General features: G+C 42.2%; 1 protein-coding gene across 1 annotated transcript in view; it reads right to left on the bottom strand.

The window, feature by feature from the left end:
• Positions 1 to 23,194, bottom strand: part of SVEP1 (sushi, von Willebrand factor type A, EGF and pentraxin domain containing 1) — a 481,292-nt gene that overhangs the window by 174,642 nt on the left and 283,456 nt on the right. The window contains exons 21-22 of the mRNA XM_077475265.1: positions 13,487 to 13,583; positions 2,670 to 2,783 (exon numbers count right to left, since the gene is read on the bottom strand). Coding sequence (XP_077331391.1) covers positions 2,670 to 2,783; positions 13,487 to 13,583 — 211 coding nt within the window. The remainder of the gene's footprint in view (positions 1 to 2,669; positions 2,784 to 13,486; positions 13,584 to 23,194) is intronic.

Genomic DNA, 23,194 nt, shown 5'->3' with positions numbered 1-23,194 from the left:
GGAAGGCGGCGACGGCGACAGAAGACCGGGCCACCGCCTGTAAAAGAGCTACAAGAAGGCGCGGTGGCCCGGCAGAAGAACCGAAGGCGGCGACAGAAGAACGGAAGACGGCGACAGAAGACCGGGCCACCGGACCAGGCGCGGTGGCCCGGCAGAAGAACCGAAGAGGGGGACAAGACCCCCGAAGTCGGGAGAAGAGGCCGGCGGCGGGGAGGAAGAAAGCCGGACTCCTCCGCTGGCAAAAGAGCTACACACACATAGCGGAGGAGTCCGGCGAGAAGACCCCCGAAGACGGAAGACCCCCGGCTGTGCAATAAAATATTTTTTCCCCCTGTGTTGTGTTTTTATTTGTACTTTATTTCACAGGTGAATGGGTAGGGGTACATTGTACCCCATACTCATTCACATAGGGTGGGGGGCCGGTATCCGGGGGCCCCCTTCTTAAAGGGGGCTCCCGGATTCCGATAAGCCCCCCGCCCGCAGACCCCGACAACCAACGGCCAGGGTTGTCGGGAAGAGGCCCTTGTCCTCATCAACATGGGGACAAGGTGCTTTGGGGTGGGGGGGCCGCGCGGCCCCCCCCCTTCCCCAAGGCACCCCCCATGTTGAGGGCACGCGGCCTGGTACGGCTCAGGAGGGGGGGCGCGCTCGCCCCCCTTTCCTGGCCGGCCGGGTAGCGTGCTCGGACAAGGGTCTGGTGTGGACTTGGGGGGAACCCCCACGCCGATTTTTTTCGGCGTTGGGGTTCCCCTTTAAGCCCATTCCAGGCGGCGGAGCCCGCGACGTCTCCTTCGCGGGCCCCGCCTACCTGTACACGCGCTCGAAATGGGCGGACTTTCCGAGCGGGAACAGTCCGCTCATTTCGAAAGTACAGCGGACAGGCCCACACACGGGCGGACTGTTCGCTCAAACACAGTTTCAGCGGACAGTTTTTCGGAATTTCCGAAAGACTTTGTCCGTCCAACTGTCCGCTGAAACTGTCCGCTGAAAGCCCACACACGAGCGGACTGTCCGCCCAAACACTGTTCAGCGGACAAGGTTGGGCGAACAGTCCGCCCGTGTGTACGCGGCCTAAGGGGTAGATCTGAAATTAGTGGAAGCTCTGCTGATTTTATCATCCAATCATGTGAAAGCTAAAATGCTGTTTTTTTTTAAATTTTCCTTGCATGTCCCCCTCGGATCTACAGTGACTTTACTTCCAAGTGCACTTGCAGTGCAAAGTGGAATTTTCTTTCGTAAATAACTCCCAATGTGTCTAGAGATCAACCTCACCTAACCATATGCAATATTTCACACTGGCCTGACTAAATAAATATTTAAATGTGCTTTTTAGCCCAGAACAAATATTTAAAAAATATCTACAATGATGCATATTTCAGAGGACATAAATGGAAATAGTGCTTCAGCTGGAAAGTCTTTAGGTTTGTACACTGCACATCACTGCACTAGAGTATATTAGGGCAATCGGAACCAGACATTTTTGGAGATTTCCAGGTTACTGCAAGGAGTCATATACTTCTGGTGAGTGTGGGAAAAGTTGGTGGGGGGGGTCACAAGGAATGAGCAGTGAAGTTTGGATACCGAGCATATTACAAGCAATCTTCATTTTTTTGAAAGTTTTTGTTGGACTAATGGGAAATAACAGGTGACACTGAGCACTTAATGTGTAGATTTATGTTACAAAGACATTGGTTATGAGTTTAAAGTACTGTCTGTATTTGCACAATATGTCGGTATGTTTGAGTAGTATAGCTTGGGTAGATAGCTCTTTATCTTTTATTGTTATTCTATCAAGTAGATTAGGCATCTTGTGATAGCAGCTGTCCGGATAGTAGTTATCAATTCACATCACACATAAGATTCATTTATATTGTGCAGGTGTTTTTAGTATTCTTTTGAGTTTTCTCAAAAAACAAAACAAAAAAAATGAATCTTGCCAGAAATCCAGTAAACTCCTAATTCATTGTTTGAGCTGACTCTGCCTCTACAGCACTGAAATCCTAAGCGGTATTATTAGCCCTGCAGGGACAACAGAACTCCTTCTCCTTGTGATATAAAGACAGGGAGAGTGGAAGCTGTTCTGTAGCTCAGGAGATGAGAACTTGGCTGGGTTGACAACACTGCCTGTGATTTTAGTGCAACAGATACACTGGAGGTTATTTACGAAAGGCAACTCCACTTTGCACTGCAAGTGCACTTGAAAGTGCAATCACTCTAAATCTAAGGGGTAGATCTGACATGAGTGGAAGCTCTGCTGATTTTATCATCCAATCATGTGTAAGCAAAAATAAAATTTTTTTATTTTCCTTGCATGTCCCCCTCGGATCTACAGCGACTTTACTTCCAAGTGCACTTGCAGTGCGAAGTGGATTTTCCTTTAGTAAATAACCCCCACTGTGTTGTCACTTCAAACAAGCTAGGAGCAAGATGGAGTACTGGTAGATCAACAGGTAAAGTCAGAATTTTTTTTAGGGGAGAAAATGTTAAAATGTGTATGTATTGCAGACCTGTAATGAACTGGTTTTATTTTTGCTCAGACATGCAGCTAAAGGACAGCAGAAAGACCACAGTAGATAACATGTATAAACTATGCCTCAATACACTGTGTGAACTGGGCCTGTCTTCGAGTATTTGTTTTTCTTGAATGTAAATAGGGCTATTATTTTTACCTTTAAAGCCAGCAGCGCATTGGCATTCAAATTTTCCAATGCCATCTTTACAAATTCCATTGTTTCTGCAAGGCATGGATTTGCAGTCATCAATGTTGATTTCACATTTTGTACCTGGAAGAATAAAAAAAAAACTCTAAAGCACCAAAGCACATAAACAGTTGGCTAATAAGAGAAAGTGCATGCTTCAAACTGCTGAAATGAATGTACTCTGCAAATGTGCCATTCCAATATAGATATTTCGGGTTCACAGCCAAGGGACAATAATCATTTGTAGAAAGGTAGTGTTTTATTAATAATAAATCCATGCAACATATTAATTTATGTTGCCTTTTATATTTAACCCTAGATCCAAATTTCCATGGTTGTTAATTGTTGAGCACAGGCATATTATCATTTATTTCCACAACAATAGATGCAAATGGAGCCTTGGAAAGTAGTTCAGAGCAAAAAGAAAGTATTATTTAATTAGAAGGATACTATAAATCTGCCAACCATCCTCTCTAGAGGCAGATTTCTAATGGTGACATCACTAAAATGGCTTTTCAGCCATCTGCTCCTCACATAAAACATGAATTAAAAAGAATAATGTTTATTTCTATGTGAAACTTCAGCATAATGTCCTAAAATGAGCTTCACGTTCTGTCTGATTCCTACTCGTGATAATTCTTGTGTTTGAACATAACTTGTTGGCAGCATCCAGGGCAGTGTTAATACAGAGGCCAAAAGGAAGTGCGCTTTGGGCACACGAAAACAGCTTGCCCATCAAGACTTGCGAGTAACTAAATTTCACACAATAGAATGAACGGACTCTAATTCTGTCAAACCAAAATCCACTCATGTCAGGATAGATTCTTACTATTACTGAGGCAGCTGGAGGCCTTAGATGGCTGAGGAATAGAATAGGTTATATGACTTTTCATCAACTATCATTTGGTGTTAAAAATGTGATCCGTAGCTCTAAAAGTTTAGTATAAAAAAAGTAAACCTGTACTGAGGAATTATGGAACTATCCTTGCAACCTCTCTTTCTACACATTTTCATTGCCTATGTTCTTATTCATTTACTTTAATACTTTGATGCTCTGTCCTGGAACAAGACGTTTTAAAAAGTATCTAAGCCAGAAACTGCCCTTAAAATTGTACCTTTAGAAGGAGTTTAGTAATAACACTTTCCTTATTTCTGTCCTCATAGGTTCTCTAAGTGTAGGTTAGGTCTAAAGCCTAGTACACATGGGTCCAATATTGGCCAGCATCCCAGCATTGGTCTGTTTAATAGAAACCAGCCGACATTTGGCCTGTGTGTATGGCAGCTGGTCCAACTGAAGCCGGCTTCTGTCGCAGACTAACAGCCAAAAAAGGTTTGCTTACCAAAGTGTTCTGGCGGGAGGGGGGGGGGGGGGTTATTAGTACAGCGGCTCCGACCTGAGCTGTCAGTTTTTTTAGTATAACCTGCTGGGTTGAATGAAAAAAAAAATAGTGGTTTGTACAAGGCTTAAGAGGCTGAATAACTACTGAAGTAATGTTTACTCTAGCCCAGTGGTGGCCTGCTTACTAAATAAAAAGAGACCTGAACTGTGACCCCAGATATAACCATAATATGACTGTTAGGAGCATATCATATGCTCCTGCACCATATTTCTCTGCAACTCAATTTAGATTCTAACCCTAGTTACCTAGACTTGACCATTGCCTGCTACTGGATTATTTTTTTAAACTTCCTCCCCTGACCTCTGTCTGTCACTGTGCTGCATTTATAGTCTGCCTGATCTCTGCCTATCCATGGATTACATTTTTTGTCTGCTGACTGCCCTGACCTTTTGCGTGCTCCTGGTTATGTTTATCATCTGTTACCTGCACTGAACTTTGTGTGTACTTGAATTAGGCTTATCATCTGCTGCCTGCCGTGGCTTCTGCCTGTCTCTGGATTACACTTACCACCATCTCTGACCACCACTTGCCTCTGGATTTTGTTACTGGCTACTCTCCTCCCTGCCTAATGCTCCTAAAAATCATAATATTCTACCCTTTATTTTTGCTCAGTCCCCTGTGCCACTTAGCAAGAGACTATAGCACTGTATACTAAGCCCTAGGGGCATCCATTACAGTAGACCTGCCTGCCTTAAAGTGGTTGTAAACTCTTACAAACCACTTTGACCTACAGGTAAGCCTAGATTAAGGCTTACCTGTAGGTCCAAGAAATATCTCCTAAACCTATATGGTTTAGGAGATATTTGCCCGAAAACGGACACCGCTGTCTACGGTGCATGCGCCGTAGACAGCGGCGCGCAGGCGCACTGAGCGCGGCATTTCCAAGAATGGAGCTGCCGTGCGTGTCGACTCCTGTGCGCATGCACGGGAGTGACGTCATCGCGGCTTCGCCGAATGACAGCGGCGGAGCTGCGAGACGCCACCAACAAGATGGATGCGGCGGACTACAGGGGACAGTGGCGACTTCGCTGGCTCCTGTGTCAGGTAAGTGACACATAATGGGCTACTATGCGATGCATAGTAGTCCATTATTCTTTGCCTTTGCAGGGAATGAAAGAGGAAGTAAAGTCATCAGGGTTTACTTCCTCTTTAAGGAAACAGGGTCTGCTAGAGGGGAAGTTAGACTCGCCAGCTATAGTCTTTGACCTCTGCTACTAGGGTGAGCATTGTGTAAAGAAAGAAAAATGTGCAACCAAAAATAAATATAAATTATGAATTGTGATGTTAAAAAGTATTACCAACAATGTAACAATGAAACTGTGAATAAACACTTAGTGACAATTGCCGAAAAAGGGTGGAGCTATAGATCTTGATGTATCTTTCTCATGCTGGATGTCAGTGCTGATGGAAAAACCCTTTTTTTGAATAAAACTTTCTTAAAGTACTGCACCATGAAGCCTCTCTCTTCTATTTCATAATATACATCCTTGCATGGAGTGTTTCCCTTGGAGGATCCAGGAAAGTAATACCGCAGCAATGCTGAGTGGGAGTAGGAGGAAGGTCTTTGTCACCGCTGATCGTTTCATCCTTTGCCGAACCCTCCCCCACGTGTGCTCGTATGATCTCTATAATTTGAGCTCCACCTGATCTGATAAGTGGCACTGTTTGCCTTGATTATTGAGGAATGTTTTTTGATGCCCCATGAAGTTTTATGTTTAACACCTATAACACCTATAGCAGTCTATGGACTATATTATATAGGATTGTTCTATCTTTTTTTCAGAAATTGCCACTAAGTGTTTAATCACAGTCATATATATATATATATATATATATATATATATATATATATATATATATATATATATATATATATATATACATATATATATATATATATATATATATATATATATATATATATATATATATATATATTAGTTTCAATTGCTACATTGTTGGTATGTTGGTAGTATAAGTATTTGTTCACCTTTCGGATATGACACTTACAGCAGTCTATGGACTATATTAGATAGGATTGTTTCATTACTTTTTTTGGAAATTGTCACTAAGTGTTTAATCACAGTTTTCATTGTTACATTGTTGGTAACACTTTTCACATCACAATTCATAATTTATATTTATATTTGGTTGCACATTTTTCTTTCTTTACACATTTCTATAAGCTTGATTTTCTGGTTTTGTTTGATGCTGCACCTCCCCTTTTCTTGTCCATGTATTCATTTCTGTATATTTTTGTATCAATTTTTTATATGCACACAGTTGAGGTTTAATGCAGATTGTCCCCTTTATTTACTAGGGTGAGCATTACAATGACATACTATTTAGTGTATGCAGCGTAACAGTAGTAGCCTTTTAAAGACATGCACATGCTACAGATAAGGCTGAAAACAGGACATGTTGCAGAACACAAACAGAAGCCAAGGTTTTGGCACATAAGACTACTAAAGATTGTTACAATTACAGCTTTACAAAGCATAGCTCTCACTACTGACTGCTGGGGCCTCTGGAACACACAATACAAATTAAAGGGTAGTAAGCGGCCCTTTGAGGTGCATCTATGGCACCTGGGCAATGTACTGGCTCCTGTGTCAGGTAAGTGACACATAATGGGCTACTATGTGATGCATAGTAGCCCAGTATGCTTTGCCTTTGCAGGGAAACAAATCAGGGTTTACTTACTCTTTTTGGGTGTTGCTAGGAAAGGAAGCAAACAGGCTGTGAAGTAACATGTCTGCAGGCAGGCTTGAAGCCCTTAAACCTACTTTTAAGTGCAAGGACTACCTCTCTGCAAGCTCTCTGCTTGAAGCTGAACCCCAATATATATATATATATACAGTATCTTAGAATAAAATCTTTACAAAAAATGTAAATCACTATCTTTTCATGTGACAACACTGAAGAAATTACACTTTGCTACAATGTAAAGTAGCGAGTGTACAGCTTGTATAACAGTGTAAATTTGCTTTCCCCTCAAAATAACTCAAAACACAACCATTAATGTCTAAACCGCTGCCAACAAGAGTGAGTATACCCCTAAGTGAAAATGTTCAAATTGGGCCCAATTAGCCATTTTTCCTCCCCGGTGTCATGTGAATCATTAGTGTTACAAGGTCTCAGGTGTGAATGGGGAACAGGTGTGTTAAATGTGGTGTTATCACTCTCACTCTCTCATACTGGTCACTGGAAGTTTAACATGGCACCTCATGGCAAAGAACTCTCTGAGGATCTGAAAAAAAAGAATTGTTGCTCTACATAAAGATGGCCTAGGCTATAAGAAGCTTGCCATGACCCTGAAACTGAGCTGCAGCATGGTGGCCAAGACCATACAGCAGTTTAACAGGACAGGTTCCACTCAGAACAGGCCTTGCCATAGTTGACCAAAGTAGTGAAGTGCTCAGGGTCACATCCGGAGGTTGTCTGTGGGAAATAGACATATGAGTGCTACCAGCATTTCTGCAGAGGTTGAAGGGGGGGGGGGGGGGGGTCAGCCTGACAGTCCTCAGACCATATGCCGCACACTGCATCAAATTAGTCTGCATGGCTGTCATCCCAAAAGGAAGCCTCTTCTAAAGATGATGCACAAGAATGCAATTTGCTGAAGACAACAGACTAAGGACATGGATTACCAAAACCATGTCCTGTAGTCTGATGAGACCAAGATAAACTTATATGGTTCAGATGGTATCAAGCGTGTGTGGTGGCAACCAGGTGAGGAGTACAAAGACAAGTGTGTGTTGCCTACAGTCAAGCATGGTGGAGGGAGTATCATGGTCTGGGGCTGCATGAGTGCTGCCGGCACTGGGGAGCTACAGTTCATTGAGGGAATCCATGAATGCCATCATGTACTGTGTCTTACTGAAGCAGAGCATGATCCCCTCCTTTCGGAGACTGGGCCGCAGGGCAGTATTCCAACATGATAACAACCCTAAACACACCTCCAAGATGACCACTGCCTTGCTAAAGAAGCCGAGAGTGAAGGTGATGGACTGGCCAAGCATGTCACCAGACCTAAACCCCACTGAGCATCTGTGCGGCATCCTCAAAAGGAAGGTGGAGGAGCACAAGGTCTCTAACATCCACCAGCTCTGTGATGTCCTCATGGAGGAGTGGAAGAGGACTCTAGTGGCAACCTGTGAAGATCTTGTGAACTGCATGCCCAAGAGGGTTAAGGCAGTGCTGGAAAATAATGGTGGCCACACAAAATATTGACACATTGGGCCCAATTTGGACATTTTCACTTAGGGGTGTACTCACTTTTATTGCCAGCAATTTAGGCATTAATGGCTGTGTTGAGTTATTTTGAGGGGACAGCAAATTGACACGGTTATACAAGCTGTACACTCACTACTTTACATTGTAGCAAAGTGTCATTAGTTCAGTGTTGGCACATGAAAAGGTATAATAAAATATTTGCAAAAATGCAAGGGGTGTACTCACTTTTGTGAGATACTGTATATACAGTATATATACATTTGTTTTCATCTAAACATTTAATAAATGACAAAGCATACCAAGAGCACTATGGGTTAGCTTAAGATATAGCACAGGAGAAAACACCTGCCTTCCAAGTATACGTATCTGTTTGCAACACTGAGCACAGTCCAATAGAGGAGGGGGGAGAGGGATGCATCACTGCTCTGAGTCTACACTCTGGAAATAACAAACACTCTTAGAGCCCATTCACACAGGGGCAACACGACTTATAGGCGACTTGAGTCAGGCAACTTGGACACGACTTGAGTTAAGATCACAGCGCGACTTGGGACGACTTCAAAACGACTTGTGATGACTTCAAGCGAGACTTGGGACGACTTACAAGTCGCCCCAGGCCAGGCGACTTTTGCCGAGGCCAAGCAGAGAATGAGCTCAAGGGGGAACTCCACGGCAAATTTCTGAAAAAAATTTGGCGTGGGTTCCCCCTCCGAGAGCATACCAGGCCCTTAGGTCTGGTATGGATTCCAAGGGGAACCCCCTACGCCGAAAAAACGGCGTGGGGGTCCCCCCCAGATCCACACCAGACCCTTATCCGAGCACGCTACCCGGCCGGCCAGGAAAGGGGGTGGGGACGAGCGGGCGGCCCCCCCCCCTGAGCCGTACCAGGCCGCGTGCCCTCAACATGGGGGGGTGCCTTGGGGGAGGGGGGGGCGTGCGGCCCCCCCACCCCAAAGCACCTTGTCCCCATGTCGATGAGGACAAGGGCCTCTTCCCGACAACCCTGGCCGTTGGTTGTCGGGGTCTGCGGGCGGGGGGCTTATCGGAATCCGGGAGCCCCCTTTAATAAGGGGGCCCCCGGATACCGGCCCCCCACCCTATGTGAATGAGTATGGGGTACAATGTACCCCTACCCATTCACCTGTGGAAAAAAAGTACAAAAAAAAACACAACACAGGGAAAAAATATTTTATTGCACAGCTCCGGGGGTCTTCCGTCTTCGGGGGTCTTCTCGCCGGACTCCTCCGCTATCTTCTTGTAGCTCTTTTGCTAGCGGAGGAGTCCGGCTTTCTTCCTCCCCGCCGCCGGCCTCTTCTCCCGACTTCGGGGGTCTTGTCCCCCTCTTCGGTTCGTCTGCCGGGCCACCGCGCCTTCTTATAGCTCTTTTACAGGCGGTGGCCCGGTCTTCTGTCGCCGCCGCCGCCGCCGCCGCCGCCGCCTTCCATTCTTCTTCTTCTTCTTCTTCTCCAGGAGATGTTGACACGACGCTCTCTCCGGCCACAATGCCAGGGACGCGCTCCGCTGCCACTTATATAGGGACAATGGGGCGGTGTCACATGGGTTGATGTCACATGGGTTGATGTCACATGGTGACCCCGCCCCCTTACCAGGTGACATCAACCCATGTGACCAACCCATGTGACATCAACCCATGTGACACCGCCCCATTGTCCCTATATAAGTGGCAGCGGAGCGCGTCCCTGGCATTGTGGCCGGAGAGAGCGTTGTGTCAACATCTCCTGGAGAAGAAGAAGAAGAAGAACGGAAGGCGGCGGCGGCGGCGGTGACAGAAGACCGGGCCACCGCCTGTAAAAGAGCTATAAGAAGGCGCGGTGGCCCGGCAGAAGAACCGAAGAGGGGGACAAGACCCCCGAAGTCGGGAGAAGAGGCCGGCGGCGGGGAGGAAGAAAGCCGGACTCCTCCGCTAGCAAAAGAGCTACAAGAAGATAGCGGAGGAGTCCGGCGAGAAGACCCCCGAAGACGGAAGACCCCCGGAGCTGTGCAATAAAATATTTTTTCCCTGTGTTGTGTTTTTTTTTGTACTTTTTTTCCACAGGTGAATGGGTAGGGGTACATTGTACCCCATACTCATTCACATAGGGTGGGGGGCCGGTATCCGGGGGCCCCCTTATTAAAGGGGGCTCCCGGATTCCGATAAGCCCCCCGCCCGCAGACCCCGACAACCAACGGCCAGGGTTGTCGGGAAGAGGCCCTTGTCCTCATCGACATGGGGACAAGGTGCTTTGGGGTGGGGGGGCCGCACGCCCCCCCCCTCCCCCAAGGCACCCCCACATGTTGAGGGCACGCGGCCTGGTACGGCTCAGGAGGGGGGGGCCGCCCGCTCGTCCCCACCCCCTTTCCTGGCCGGCCGGGTAGCGTGCTCGGATAAGGGTCTGGTGTGGATCTGGGGGGGACCCCCACGCCGTTTTTTCGGCGTAGGGGGTTCCCTTTGGAATCCATACCAGACCTAAGGGCCTGGTATGCTCTCGGAGGGGGAACCCACGCCAAATTTTTTTCAGAAATTTGCCGTGGAGTTCCCTCTTGAGAGCTGATAATTCTGTCAAAGTCGCCTCCGTATAGACGGAGATCCGACTTGGAGGCGATCTCCATTGAAATCAATGGGTACCGGTCGCCTACAAGTCGGATAGAAGTAGTACAGGAACCTTTTCTGAAGTCGGAGCGACTTCAGTAGTGTGCATTAAGACGGCTCTCATTCACTTACATTGCTTTTTAAATGTTGTCCGACCTGAGGCGACCTGAGGCGACTAGGGGCGACCTGAAGTCGGATCAGGAGTTGCCCCTGTGTGAATGGGCTCTTAATAAGGAGATGGGGAGAAACTGGAATGTGACCTGACCATAATAAACAAATACAATTTACACATAATCATCACACCTTCCCCTTTAAATACTGGGGAGGGTGAGGGGGGTTCACGGCTGCACATTGCTGTACATTGCTAAACAACCTTGTTATTAACAGTGAAGGCTCTAAGCCCTGGTCTTAAACTATCCTACATTTTAACCAAAATCAAAATAAATGCACAGAATAATTCCTACATAAACAATTAACAGTTAGGACACATTTTATTAAATGCTTTATCCATACTGTAGCTTAGTATTAATACTGGAGGTATTTTTTTCATGCACAGGACATTGAAACAAGGCTAGGCGACTCAACTTTGCACAAAAACATAGGAACAGGGGTGCAGAAAAATGTCAGCAGGTGCTTTGGACTAATGAGTGAAAATCTAAAATCTTTGACAGTAGCAGGAGGGCTGGAGATTGGTACAATAATGAATGTAGGCAGCGGTGATGCATGGTGGAGGTTCATTGCAAGTTTGGATCTGCATTTCTGAAAATGTAGCTAGAGATTGGGTCAGGATCAATTGTGTCCTCAATGCTGAGAAATATGGGCAGATATTTATCCGTCATGCCATACCATCAGGGAGGTGTATGCTTGGCCCCAAATTTGTTCCTCAGCAGGACAATGACCCCAAACATGCAGCCAATGTCATTAGGAACTATATTCACTGTAAAGGAGTCCTGGAGATGATGGTTTGGCTCCCACAGAGCCCTGATCTCAACATCATCGAATCTGTCTGGGATTACATAAAGAGATTCCTGCTGAATCACTTAAAATTTTGAGCTGCCGGTGGCCCTTTTAGCACCATCCTGTTTGGCAAACTTCAACTGGAAAATGGAAGGTGGAAAATTGTTGGGTGAATAATGACGGCATTCTATCAGATGTAGTCACTATCCAGGTATTGTTGTTGCTGTCTGAATGAAATACCTGGCAGGGGATATTCCTCCATTTATGTTGTTTAGCATGGATGGAGGACTCTATTAGACTGATTCCTGATTGGCTGGTCTGATGATTCCTTTGATGTTACATAAATTAAAATAATCAGTTGTGTACATCATCAACCTCGCTGCATTAAACAAAATTGTTTTTTTCGAGGGAAAAGCTTTCATAGCTATTTCCGTTGTGTAGTCAATGAAAACAGTTTTAATTAATACAGGTCCAACTGGTTAGGATCTTTCTCACAACAAATACCTACCTAGTTAGCCTAAGACTTGGGTGTCCTAAAATATTAGCAGCTTGCCAATATATAGTATATACATACTATATTACCAAAAGCATTGTGACGCCTGCCTTTACATGCACATAAACTTTAATGCCATCCCAGTCTTAGTCTGTAGGGTTCAATATTGAGTTGGACCACCATTTTCAGCTATAACAGCTTCAACTCATCTGGGAAGGCTGTCCACAAGTTTGGAGTGTGTCTATGGGAATGTTTAACCATCCAGAAGCGCATTTGTGAGGTCAGGCGCTGATGCAGACGCGAAGGCCTGGCTCGTAGTCTCTGCTCTAATTCATACCAAAGGTGTTCTGTTGGGTTGAGGTCAGGACTCTGTGCAGGCCAGTCAAGTTCCTCCACCCCAAATTTGCTTTTATGTGTCTTTATTGACCTTGTTTTGTGCACTAGTACGCATTCATTTGGTGGAGGGGGGATTATGGTGTGGGGTTGTTTTTTAGGGGTTGGGCTTGGCCCCTTAGTTCCAGTGAAGGGAACTCTTGAGGCGTCAGCATACCAAGACATTTTGAACAATTTCATGCTCCCAACTTTGTGGGAACAGTTTGGGGGTGGCCCCTTCCTGTTCCAGCATTACTGCGCACCAGTGCACAAAGCAAAGTCCATAAAGACATGGATGAGCGAGGTTGGGGTGGAGGAACTTAATGGTCCTGACCTCGACACCTTTGGAATGAATTTGAGTGGAGACTGCGAGCCAAACCTTCTTGTCCAACATCAGTGCCTGACCTCACAAATGGGCTTCTAGAAGAATGGTCAAACATTCCCATAGACGCACTCCTAAACCTTGTGGACAGTCTTCTCAGAAGAGTTGAAGCTGTTATAGCTGCAAAGTGTGGGCAAACTCAATATTGAACCCTACGAACTAAGAGTGGGATGCCATTAAAGTTTGTCGAAATGTGCGTGTAAAGGCAGGTGTCACAATACTTTTGGTAATATTGTGTATATATATATATATATATATATATATATATATATATATATATATATATATATATATATATATATATTGCAGGCATACTTACAATCATAAATATCCTGTAACTTACAACAACTAAAATACCTGTGTAGCCTTTAAGACATGTGCAAGTGTATCCACTTCCAACTTGTTTGCAAGTTCCACTGTTTTGGCATGGACTTAAAAAGCAATCATGAAAAACCTATTAAAACAATATATAATTGCAGAATATTAGCAAAAGAAAGACAAAGTTTAGCACCATTAAATAGCTTGAAAAAGTGCATACTGCAATTTTAATAATTTCGGTATTTAAAGACGAATTCCGTACAGCACCATTTGCATCAAAACTGTCCAAATATCCCCATTGTAAAGTCAGCAAAGACCCTTTTATACATCATGTAGCGCACACATTTTCATTAATTAACACGCATTGCCTAGGATATGTTGTGGAAGGGAGGTGGTTATACACAGGATGAACCATTTCAATCCCTGTCGAACTAAAGTGGTACCACCACCAGGAAGCTGTTTTTTTATTTTCACAAACAGGGTTGCAATTTTTCTATAATTTTTATGGTGTTAAATAATGCTTGATATAGCTTTATTATAAATGCACAAATGTACATTGTAATTACAAATGCAATACTCATAGCAACAGAACTCCCTTTTGTACAGGCCTTCACTTGGTTCGGTGCTTATTTAATAAGACTGTCAAAGTTAATCTGCTAAATGTGACATAACTTCAGTGTTGTCGAGCCAGTGTAGAAAACAAATTTACTTTTAAAAATAAACCTGTCACAAATCTTGGCAATTCAAACTGAACATATAATAAAAAGGAGAGGTTATGTTCAACATAAATCACAATTCAAAATTATTAGTAGATCCGTAAAACGGTATAGTTGTAATTATAGGCAAATCCTGTTTAGTTTTTTTTCCTTCGAAAGTCAGGATTGCTCCCAAGTTTTCCAACTGGACAGTAAGGCTCCCTATCACATTAAAGCAAAGACGGGCATGCCCATGCAGAGCAAGCCAACATGATCACTTTAATCTCCCTACTCCCTAGTAGCACATACTCACCTTGCCTTTGTTCCCTTTGGCAGTTTTCACTGAAAGTAACATCTGCGTAAGCATTTTTACACTTTTACCTAAACTCGCCCAGACTTGGTGTAGCGATGCTCAAACCGGAAGAATAAATGGTTTATTAGCTTTGTTTTACCTGAACATTTCCATGAATATCTGCTTATTCTGTGAGAAATCATGCAATTTAGGAATAGTGTTGAGCCAAAAATACCTTGGTTCGGTTTGGAACTAGTTCACAGAACATTATTTAAAGTGGAGGTTCACGCAGAAATTGAACATCCACTTTTCAGAACACTCCCCCCCTCCAGTGTCACATTTGGCACCTGTCGGGGGGGGGGGGGGGGGTTGCAGATACCTAAGACAGGTATTTGCACCCACTTCCGGGCATAGACTCCCACAGGAGTCTACGTCTCTTCCCGTTCCCCCCACACTGTCTGCTGGGACACACACGGGTCCCAGGTGATAGCGGGGACCAGTTAGGACACAGCGCGACTCGCGCATGTGCAGTAGGGAACCAGGAAGTGAAGCCGCAACGCTTCACTTCCTGATTTCCTAACCGAGGATGGCGGCGGCAGCTGCCGAGAGCTGAGCGATTGATCGGCTTCGGCTGCCGACATCGCTGGACCCCGGGACAGGTAAGTGTCCATTTATTAAAAGTAGTATTGTATTGCAGTATTTGTAGCTGCTGGCTTTTAATATTTTTTTTTTTTTAAGTGGACCTCCTCTTTAAGTTTGGGAACCAACTCTAAACCTCACTGAAGTCAATAGGAGACGAATCTTAGGAATCTTTTCTATGAAAGAGATTGTCAAACAGAACAAATTATATGGGGATAAGGGGGTATATGCCAAAGTCAAATAAAAATAAAAAATCAGTTTGGCAGGGGACAGCAATATTAATAATGTGTAAAAGCTGAACTCCAGGCCGTGGCCACATTACAAAGGTTAGTTGCTCATTTTTGTCTAGGGGAGAGATTGTCTGATCTTCCTGACACAGGACCGGCTCCTGTACGCAGCTACCACACCCCCATGCTCTAGCGCAGTGTTTTTCAATCTTTTTTTCAGTCAAGACACCCTTTAAAATTCTGCACAATCTCAAGACACCCCATGCTAAAATGTGAAAAACTAAACTGCAGTAATTGTTTTCCATAACGCAGCAACATCCACCTATGAAGGACATCCAATGTTAGAGGTGATTTATTCTTCCAAAACAGATACACCTTGCACACTGGTACTGACTAATACTCCAATATTTTTCTTCTTCCTCAGTTTTTCTTCCTCACTTCACAGCCAATGTGAACCCAGTGCTGAGGGGGAGGGGCAAACAAGGATGTTCTGTAGGAGCACAATGTCCTCCTTATCAACCTATGACGTCATTGGTGGTTAGGACACTAGCAGCTAGAAGGTTGTAATGGTGAACAATGAAAACCTGACTTTGAATAAATAAAAGGCAGACTTTATCCACCTGCAGAATTGTATATGATGTTTGGGCAATTTGTAGGCATTTTTCCAAGGCACCTCTGAAGAAACATGAAGGTCGCCCTTTCTGACCTAGTGGTCTTGAGCCCTATAGACCAACTCTGGACGTGAAAACGTCAGGAATAGTCCACCACTAGATTGCAAGAAGAGTGCCGTTTGCCAGTGGAGCAGAGAATCAGCTGAGTATAAAGCTTTCTCCTGTCCCATAGACAAAAAAAACACTTAATTCTTGCAGTGCGGGCACGGCCCCACTCCAAAACTTTTTTTGCCAAGAGATGGGCTTTAAAATGCACAATTTCTTTAAATATCATACTTAGGGGATGGCCCTAACCTGCCTGTAAAAAGGTACATCTGTATAATCTATACAACCTACTACAACTAAAGTGGCATTTGCAAAGAAAGAAACTTCTGTATAAATTGAAACTCCCGGCTGTCTCATTCTGTTTGTAAACAAAGCAGTCAGGGATTCCCTTATCTTTAAATATATCTAAAGATAATGGAATCCTAGATAAAGATCTGGCATAGATGATAATGGGGGACCCTACACACAAAAATGATGAAGGTTGTTGCCCCAAAATTTCATACCAGACTTTAATTTAAAGGCAACACCACATAACAAAAAAAACAAGCGTGGGGTGCACATCAAAATCCTTACTAAACTCTTATTCAAGTATACAACTTGGCATGCCAGGAAAAATGGGGGAGGGGGGGTGACAGTGCATCCCTATCCTTCTTCCTTCTGACCCATACTAAGTCACATGCCCTCAGCATGGGGAGGGTACCTTGCCAGGGGGATACCCATGGGAAACCACCTTGTCTCATGTTGATGAGGACAAGGGCCTTTTCCCTACACCCTGGCCCAGTGGTTGTAAGGGTCAATGTGCAGGGGTTTTTGCAGAATCAGGAGTGCCCCTTTAAAAATAAGGGGGCCCTCTTATGATCAATTAAAGGGTGCATAGCAGCCCTACTATTTCACAAAAAAATGAAATAGTAAACAAAGTCTTGCTATTTAACAAGTCCCTTATTAAAAAATAAAGAAAATTCTAAAATATCCTACTATGTAAAACTATTGTCAATCACGTCATCCAGCATGCCCAGCTTTGCTTTAATGTGATAGAGATCCTAAGACCCTATATACACTATTAGATTTTCTGCAGATTTTTGTCTTCACATTTACATTTACCATGTAGTGCAAGGGCCTGCCTGATGACATACAAAGTTAAACAAATTTAAGGTTTGACCTCATAATATATGGTTTTGGTAAATCTGAAAACAAAAATCTGCAGAAAATCTATTAGTGTGTATGGGGTCTTATTGTCCAATAGGAAAACTCGGGGCACCATTGAAAACAATGTGATTTCCAGTGTCATATAATCCTGTGCAACTCACATCACATCTATAATCACACTAGTGTGAACAAGCCTTAAAACATGGCATGACAGCTAAGATCACTTTATGGAGTTAAAAAGTTCAGAAGTGTGAAATAGAAGTAAATCAAGCCCATTCGTTGCCTTCATTTTTTTCCTTATGTTTGTTTCACTCTTCTCACTGAACATTTCCCAGACAAATCATGCATATCATCAATGAGAAGTACATTTTTGAATAGGGTGCTCCTTCACATATTGCATAACATGCATTGAGCTTGGGATAGGCTTTGTTTCTGTTGGCCTAAATGTGAAATTATTTCTTATTGCTACAAGAGCAAATAAAAGGAAAAACTAAGATAAGCCACAATCACACAAACATTTACACTAAGATATTATACTAAAATCACTTCTACAACTATGAGTACTTTAAAGGAACCTGAAAATATATCGGGTATATATATTTCCATTATAGGCCATTATAGGCCTTCATAGACAGCTTATTAAAATGTAAGTATTACCATAGAAAATACGAATAAGCTCCTGTTACTCAACCAACATTAATATTCAAGCAATGTTTCAATACATGTATTTTGCAAAAACACATTAATTATTATAATAACCGTATATGACAAAGCACAATGATGTCACAAATTATGTGTACATGCTGTTTAGAGTGAACCCAGCTGGCTATCAGAAAAGGAATGCCAAATGCAACACCAAAGTGAAGTAAGTATATGCATATCACCTGATAATCAGATACTTGTTTAAAATCAATGATACTCAAGCTAGAGAAAGAAGTATTGGGATGATAAATGTTTTTTTTTTTTTTTTGCATTTTTTTTTTATTTTGACTAATCTTAGGATTTAAATTAGCAGGAGATATAGATGCATATTTTTAGTGTATGCATTGCCAAAACTATTTTTCTTCAGTTTTGGATACTGTAGGAAAGGGTTAAAACCGCTGCCAGTTTATTTGCTACTGTCTGTGTATCACTGGTTGAAATTTCCCTTCATTTCCTGTCCCAGAGACGCAGGATGGAAGATAGAAAAAAAATAGGGCAATTTTCCTCTTAGAAAGTTGTCCCCAGAACAGGTATCACTATTGGAAGATTTACCCTTGTTTCTTGTTTTGAGGACACGTTAAAAATAAAAAAAAAACAAGGTTTTGGCTACTGAATCAAATATTTTTTTGAGGGGGCAGAATATGACAGAACTATATTATACAATGATACTGCTTACCCTTGCCCTGTCAATGCCATGCACTTCTTAGAAATAATGATTAAAATAAAGCATTTGCCAAAAATGTTACCTCTACCAGTAGACCCTCATACACACTATTAGATTTTCTAAAGATTTTTGCCTTCAGATTTACCAAAATCATATAATATGAGGTCAAACCTTAAAGGCCCGTACACACCATATGAAAAACAGATGGGAAAATTCATATGACGAGCTGTCTGCCAAGTACGGTGCTTTCGACAGCCGATTTCACTTTTTCGTCAGACAAAAGCTGGATGAGCAGACTAGTAAATTTTTGATGAAGGACAGCTCAACATCCGATTTTCAAATGATCAGTACAGAAATCTTCACACAAAAGTCAAAAGTACAAACATGCATGATTGGAATCAAGGAACGACCTAGAAGAGTTTGGTCTTGTAAACTACAGTTCTTAATCTAGAATTAACATTCCTGGAGCAGCAATTGATGAAATGTCAAAATGCAGTGCTATTCTTATCTTCTTTAATGGGATAATAATGAAGCTGCTTTGCTGGAAAAATTGATGTAGTTATGTCAAACGTATTTGTTTTGTAGTGATATAAATAATATTAATATTATGGTTGTTGTTTGATTTTTTTGGGGAAGTTACTACAACACCATTATCCCTGAGTTTTTAAGATCAGAGATACAACTATATTGGTGTCCCTTGTTAATTTCCCATTGTGTTGTTTTTAATCTGACTGCCTACTCCCAAACTGTGATTTGAAGATCAGGGACGATCTGAAAACCGTGAATCAAGGCGCATCAAACATCTACTAACACAAAATTAGCAGAAGGGGCCCAAAGGGTGGCACTCGAGAAATGAACTTCCTTTTTATACTCTCGTAGTACGTCATTACGTTCGTGTTTGTTGAACGTCAATTTGCAGATAGTTAGTATGCCAGACAAAATCCTGCACGCACGCTTTTGACAAAAATCAGATGCTTGATCGTACGTCAATCCTTACTAAACTCTTATTCAAGTATACAACTTGGCATGCCAGGAAAAATGGGGGGGGGGGGGGGGTGACAGTGCATCCCTATCCTTCTTCCTTCTGACCCATACTAAGTCACATGCCCTCAGCATGGGGAGGGTACCTTGCCAGGGGGATACCCATGGGAAACCACCTTGTCTCATGTTGATGAGGACAAGGGCCTTTTCCCTACACCCTGGCCCAGTGGTTGTAAGGGTCAATGTGCAGGGGTTTTTGCAGAATCAGGAGTGCCCCTTTAAAAATAAGGGGGCCCTCTTATGATCAATTAAAGGGTGCATAGCAGCCCTACTATTTCACAAAAAAATGAAATAGTAAACAAAGTCTTGCTATTTAACAAGTCCCTTATTAAAAAATAAAGAAAATTCTAAAATATCCTACTATGTAAAACTATTGTCAATCACGTCATCCAGCATGCCCAGCTTTGCTTTAATGTGATAGAGATCCTAAGACCCTATATACACTATTAGATTTTCTGCAGATTTTTGTCTTCACATTTACATTTACCATGTAGTGCAAGGGCCTGCCTGATGACATACAAAGTTAAACAAATTTAAGGTTTGACCTCATAATATATGGTTTTGGTAAATCTGAAAACAAAAATCTGCAGAAAATCTATTAGTGTGTATGGGGTCTTATTGTCCAATAGGAAAACTCGGGGCACCATTGAAAACAATGTGATTTCCAGTGTCATATAATCCTGTGCAACTCACATCACATCTATAATCACACTAGTGTGAACAAGCCTTAAAACATGGCATGACAGCTAAGATCACTTTATGGAGTTAAAAAGTTCAGAAGTGTGAAATAGAAGTAAATCAAGTCCATTTGTTGCCTTCATTTTTTTCCTTATGTTTGTTTCACTCTTCTCACGGAACATTTCCCAGACAAATCATGCATATCATCAATGAGAAGTACATTTTTGAATAGGGTGCTCCTTCACATATTGCATAACATGCATTGAGCTTGGGATAGGTTTTGTTTCTGTTGGCCTAAATGTGAAATTATTTCTTATTGCTACAAGAGCAAATAAAAGGAAAAACTAAGATAAGCCACAATCACACACAAACATTTACACTAAGATATTATACTAAAATCACTTCTACACTTATGAGTACTTTAAAGGAACCTGAAAATATATTGGGTATATATATTTCCATTATAGGCCATTATAGGCCTTCATAGACAGCTTATTAAAATGTAAGTATGACCATAGAAAATACGAATAAGCTCCTGTTACTCAACCAACATTAATATTCAAGCAATGTTTCAATACATGTATTTTGCAAAAACACATTAATTATTATAATAACCGTATATGACAAAGCACAATGATGTCACAAATTATGTGTACATGCTGTTTAGAGTGAACCCAGCTGGCTATCAGAAAAGGAATGCCAAATGCAACACCAAAGTGAAGTAAGTATATGCATATCACCTGATAATCAGATACTTGTTTAAAATCAATGATACTCAAGCTAGAGAAAGAAGTATTGGGATGATAAATGTTTTTTTTATTTTTTTGCATTTTTTTTTTATTTTGACTAATCTTAGGATTTAAATTAGCAGGAGATATAGATGCATATTTTTAGTGTATGCATTGCCAAAACTATTTTTCTTCAGTTTTGGATACTGTAGGAAAGGGTTAAAACCGCTGCCAGTTTATTTGCTACTGTCTGTGTATCACTGGTTGAAATTTCCCTTCATTTCCTGTCCCAGAGACGCAGGATGGAAGATAGAAAAAAAATAGTGCAATTTTCCTCTTAGAAAGTTGTCCCCAGAACAGGTATCACTATTGGAAGATTTACCCTTGTTTCTTATTTTGAGGACACGTTAAAAATAAAAAAAAACAAGGTTTTGGCTACTGAATCAAATATTTTTTTGAGGGGGCAGAATATGACAGAACTATATTATACAATGATACTGCTTACCCTTGCCCTGTCAATGCCATGCACTTCTTAGAAATAATGATTAAAATAAAGCATTTGCCAAAAATGTTACCTCTACCAGTAGACCCTCATACACACTATTAGATTTTCTAAAGATTTTTGCCTTCAGATTTACCAAAATCATATAATATGAGGTCAAACCTTAAAGGCCCGTACACACCATATGAAAAACAGATGGGAAAATTCATATGACGAGCTGTCTGCCAAGTACGGTGCTTTCGACAGCCGATTTCACTTTTTCGTCAGACAAAAGCTGGATGAGCAGACTAGTAAATTTTTGATGAAGGACAGCTCAACATCCGATTTTCAAATGATCAGTACAGAAATCTTCACACAAAAGTCAAAAGTACAAACATGCATGATTGGAATCAAGGAACGACCTAGAAGAGTTTGGTCTTGTAAACTACAGTTCTTAATCTAGAATTAACATTCCTGGAGCAGCAATTGATGAAATGTCAAAATGCAGTGCTATTCTTATCTTCTTTAATGGGATAATAATGAAGCTGCTTTGCTGGAAATATTGATGTAGTTATGTCAAACGTATTTGTTTTGTAGTGATATAAATAATATTAATATTATGGTTGTTGTTTGATTTTTTTGGGGAAGTTACTACAACACCATTATCCCTGAGTTTTTAAGATCAGAGATACAACTATATTGGTGTCCCTTGTTAATTTCCCATTGTGTTGTTTTTAATCTGACTGCCTACTCCCAAACTGTGATTTGAAGATCAGGGACGATCTGAAAACCGTGAATCAAGGCGCATCAAACATCTACTAACACAAAATTAGCAGAAGGGGCCCAAAGGGTGGCACTCGAGAAATGAACTTCCTTTTTATACTCTCGTAGTACGTCATTACGTTCGTGTTTGTTGAACGTCAATTTGCAGATAGTTAGTATGCCAGACAAAATCCTGCACGCACGCTTTTGACAAAAATCAGATGCTTGATCGTACGTCAATCAAACTGTGTGTACGAGGCTTAAGAGTTTCAATTTGTATGCAATCAGGCAGGCCCTTGCACTACATGGTTTTGGGAAATCTGAAGACAAAAATCTGTAGAAAATCTAATAGTGTGTATGGGGCTTTAGTGTGTATTGCAAAGTATGGTTAAGGAAGGTTAAACCAAATAAAAAAAGAGAGAGGGAAAAATCGAGAAAGAGATGAGGAAAGGTAATGAGAGGAAATGGGTGAAGATTAAGGGAGGTCAGCTACCATTTGGCAGAAGCCAGCAGTCCCTGGCAAATGTCTATAAATAAAACAAAATATCAATATCTGCAGGAAAGTACAATTTGTCTGAGGCTTCCATATTTGTGAAAATTTAGATATGGAAAGTAAAAGCTTAGTCAAAGGTCTTTTCATTAACTTCTTTCAAGCAAGACTCACTTTGACTTAAGAAAAGTTGATAGAAGGGGAATGTTGTAGCTTTTCAGTCTTCCCAAGAATATATGTTCAAAGAAAGCAAGAAAAAAAAGACAGTGCAAAGAAAGTGAAATTGTGACCCAGCCCCATGCTCTAGTGGAAGGAATAGTGCCCCATCACTGGTATCAGTGGAAGGAATAGTGCTCCGTCGTTGGTGTCAGTGGAAGGAATAGTGCCCCATCATTGGTGTCAGTGGAAGGAATAGTGCCCCATTGTTGGTGTCAGTGGGAGGAACAGTGCCTTACAGTTGGTGTCAGTGAAAGCAATGGTGCCTCA

Source organism: Lithobates pipiens, unplaced genomic scaffold, assembly GCF_037356315.1.
Source record: "Lithobates pipiens isolate NorthernLeopardFrog02 unplaced genomic scaffold, aLitPip1_a1.2 Scaffold_13, whole genome shotgun sequence".
In the NCBI taxonomy this organism is placed as follows: domain Eukaryota; kingdom Metazoa; phylum Chordata; class Amphibia; order Anura; family Ranidae; genus Lithobates; species Lithobates pipiens.
This window is presented reverse-complemented; position numbering and strand designations above follow the sequence as displayed.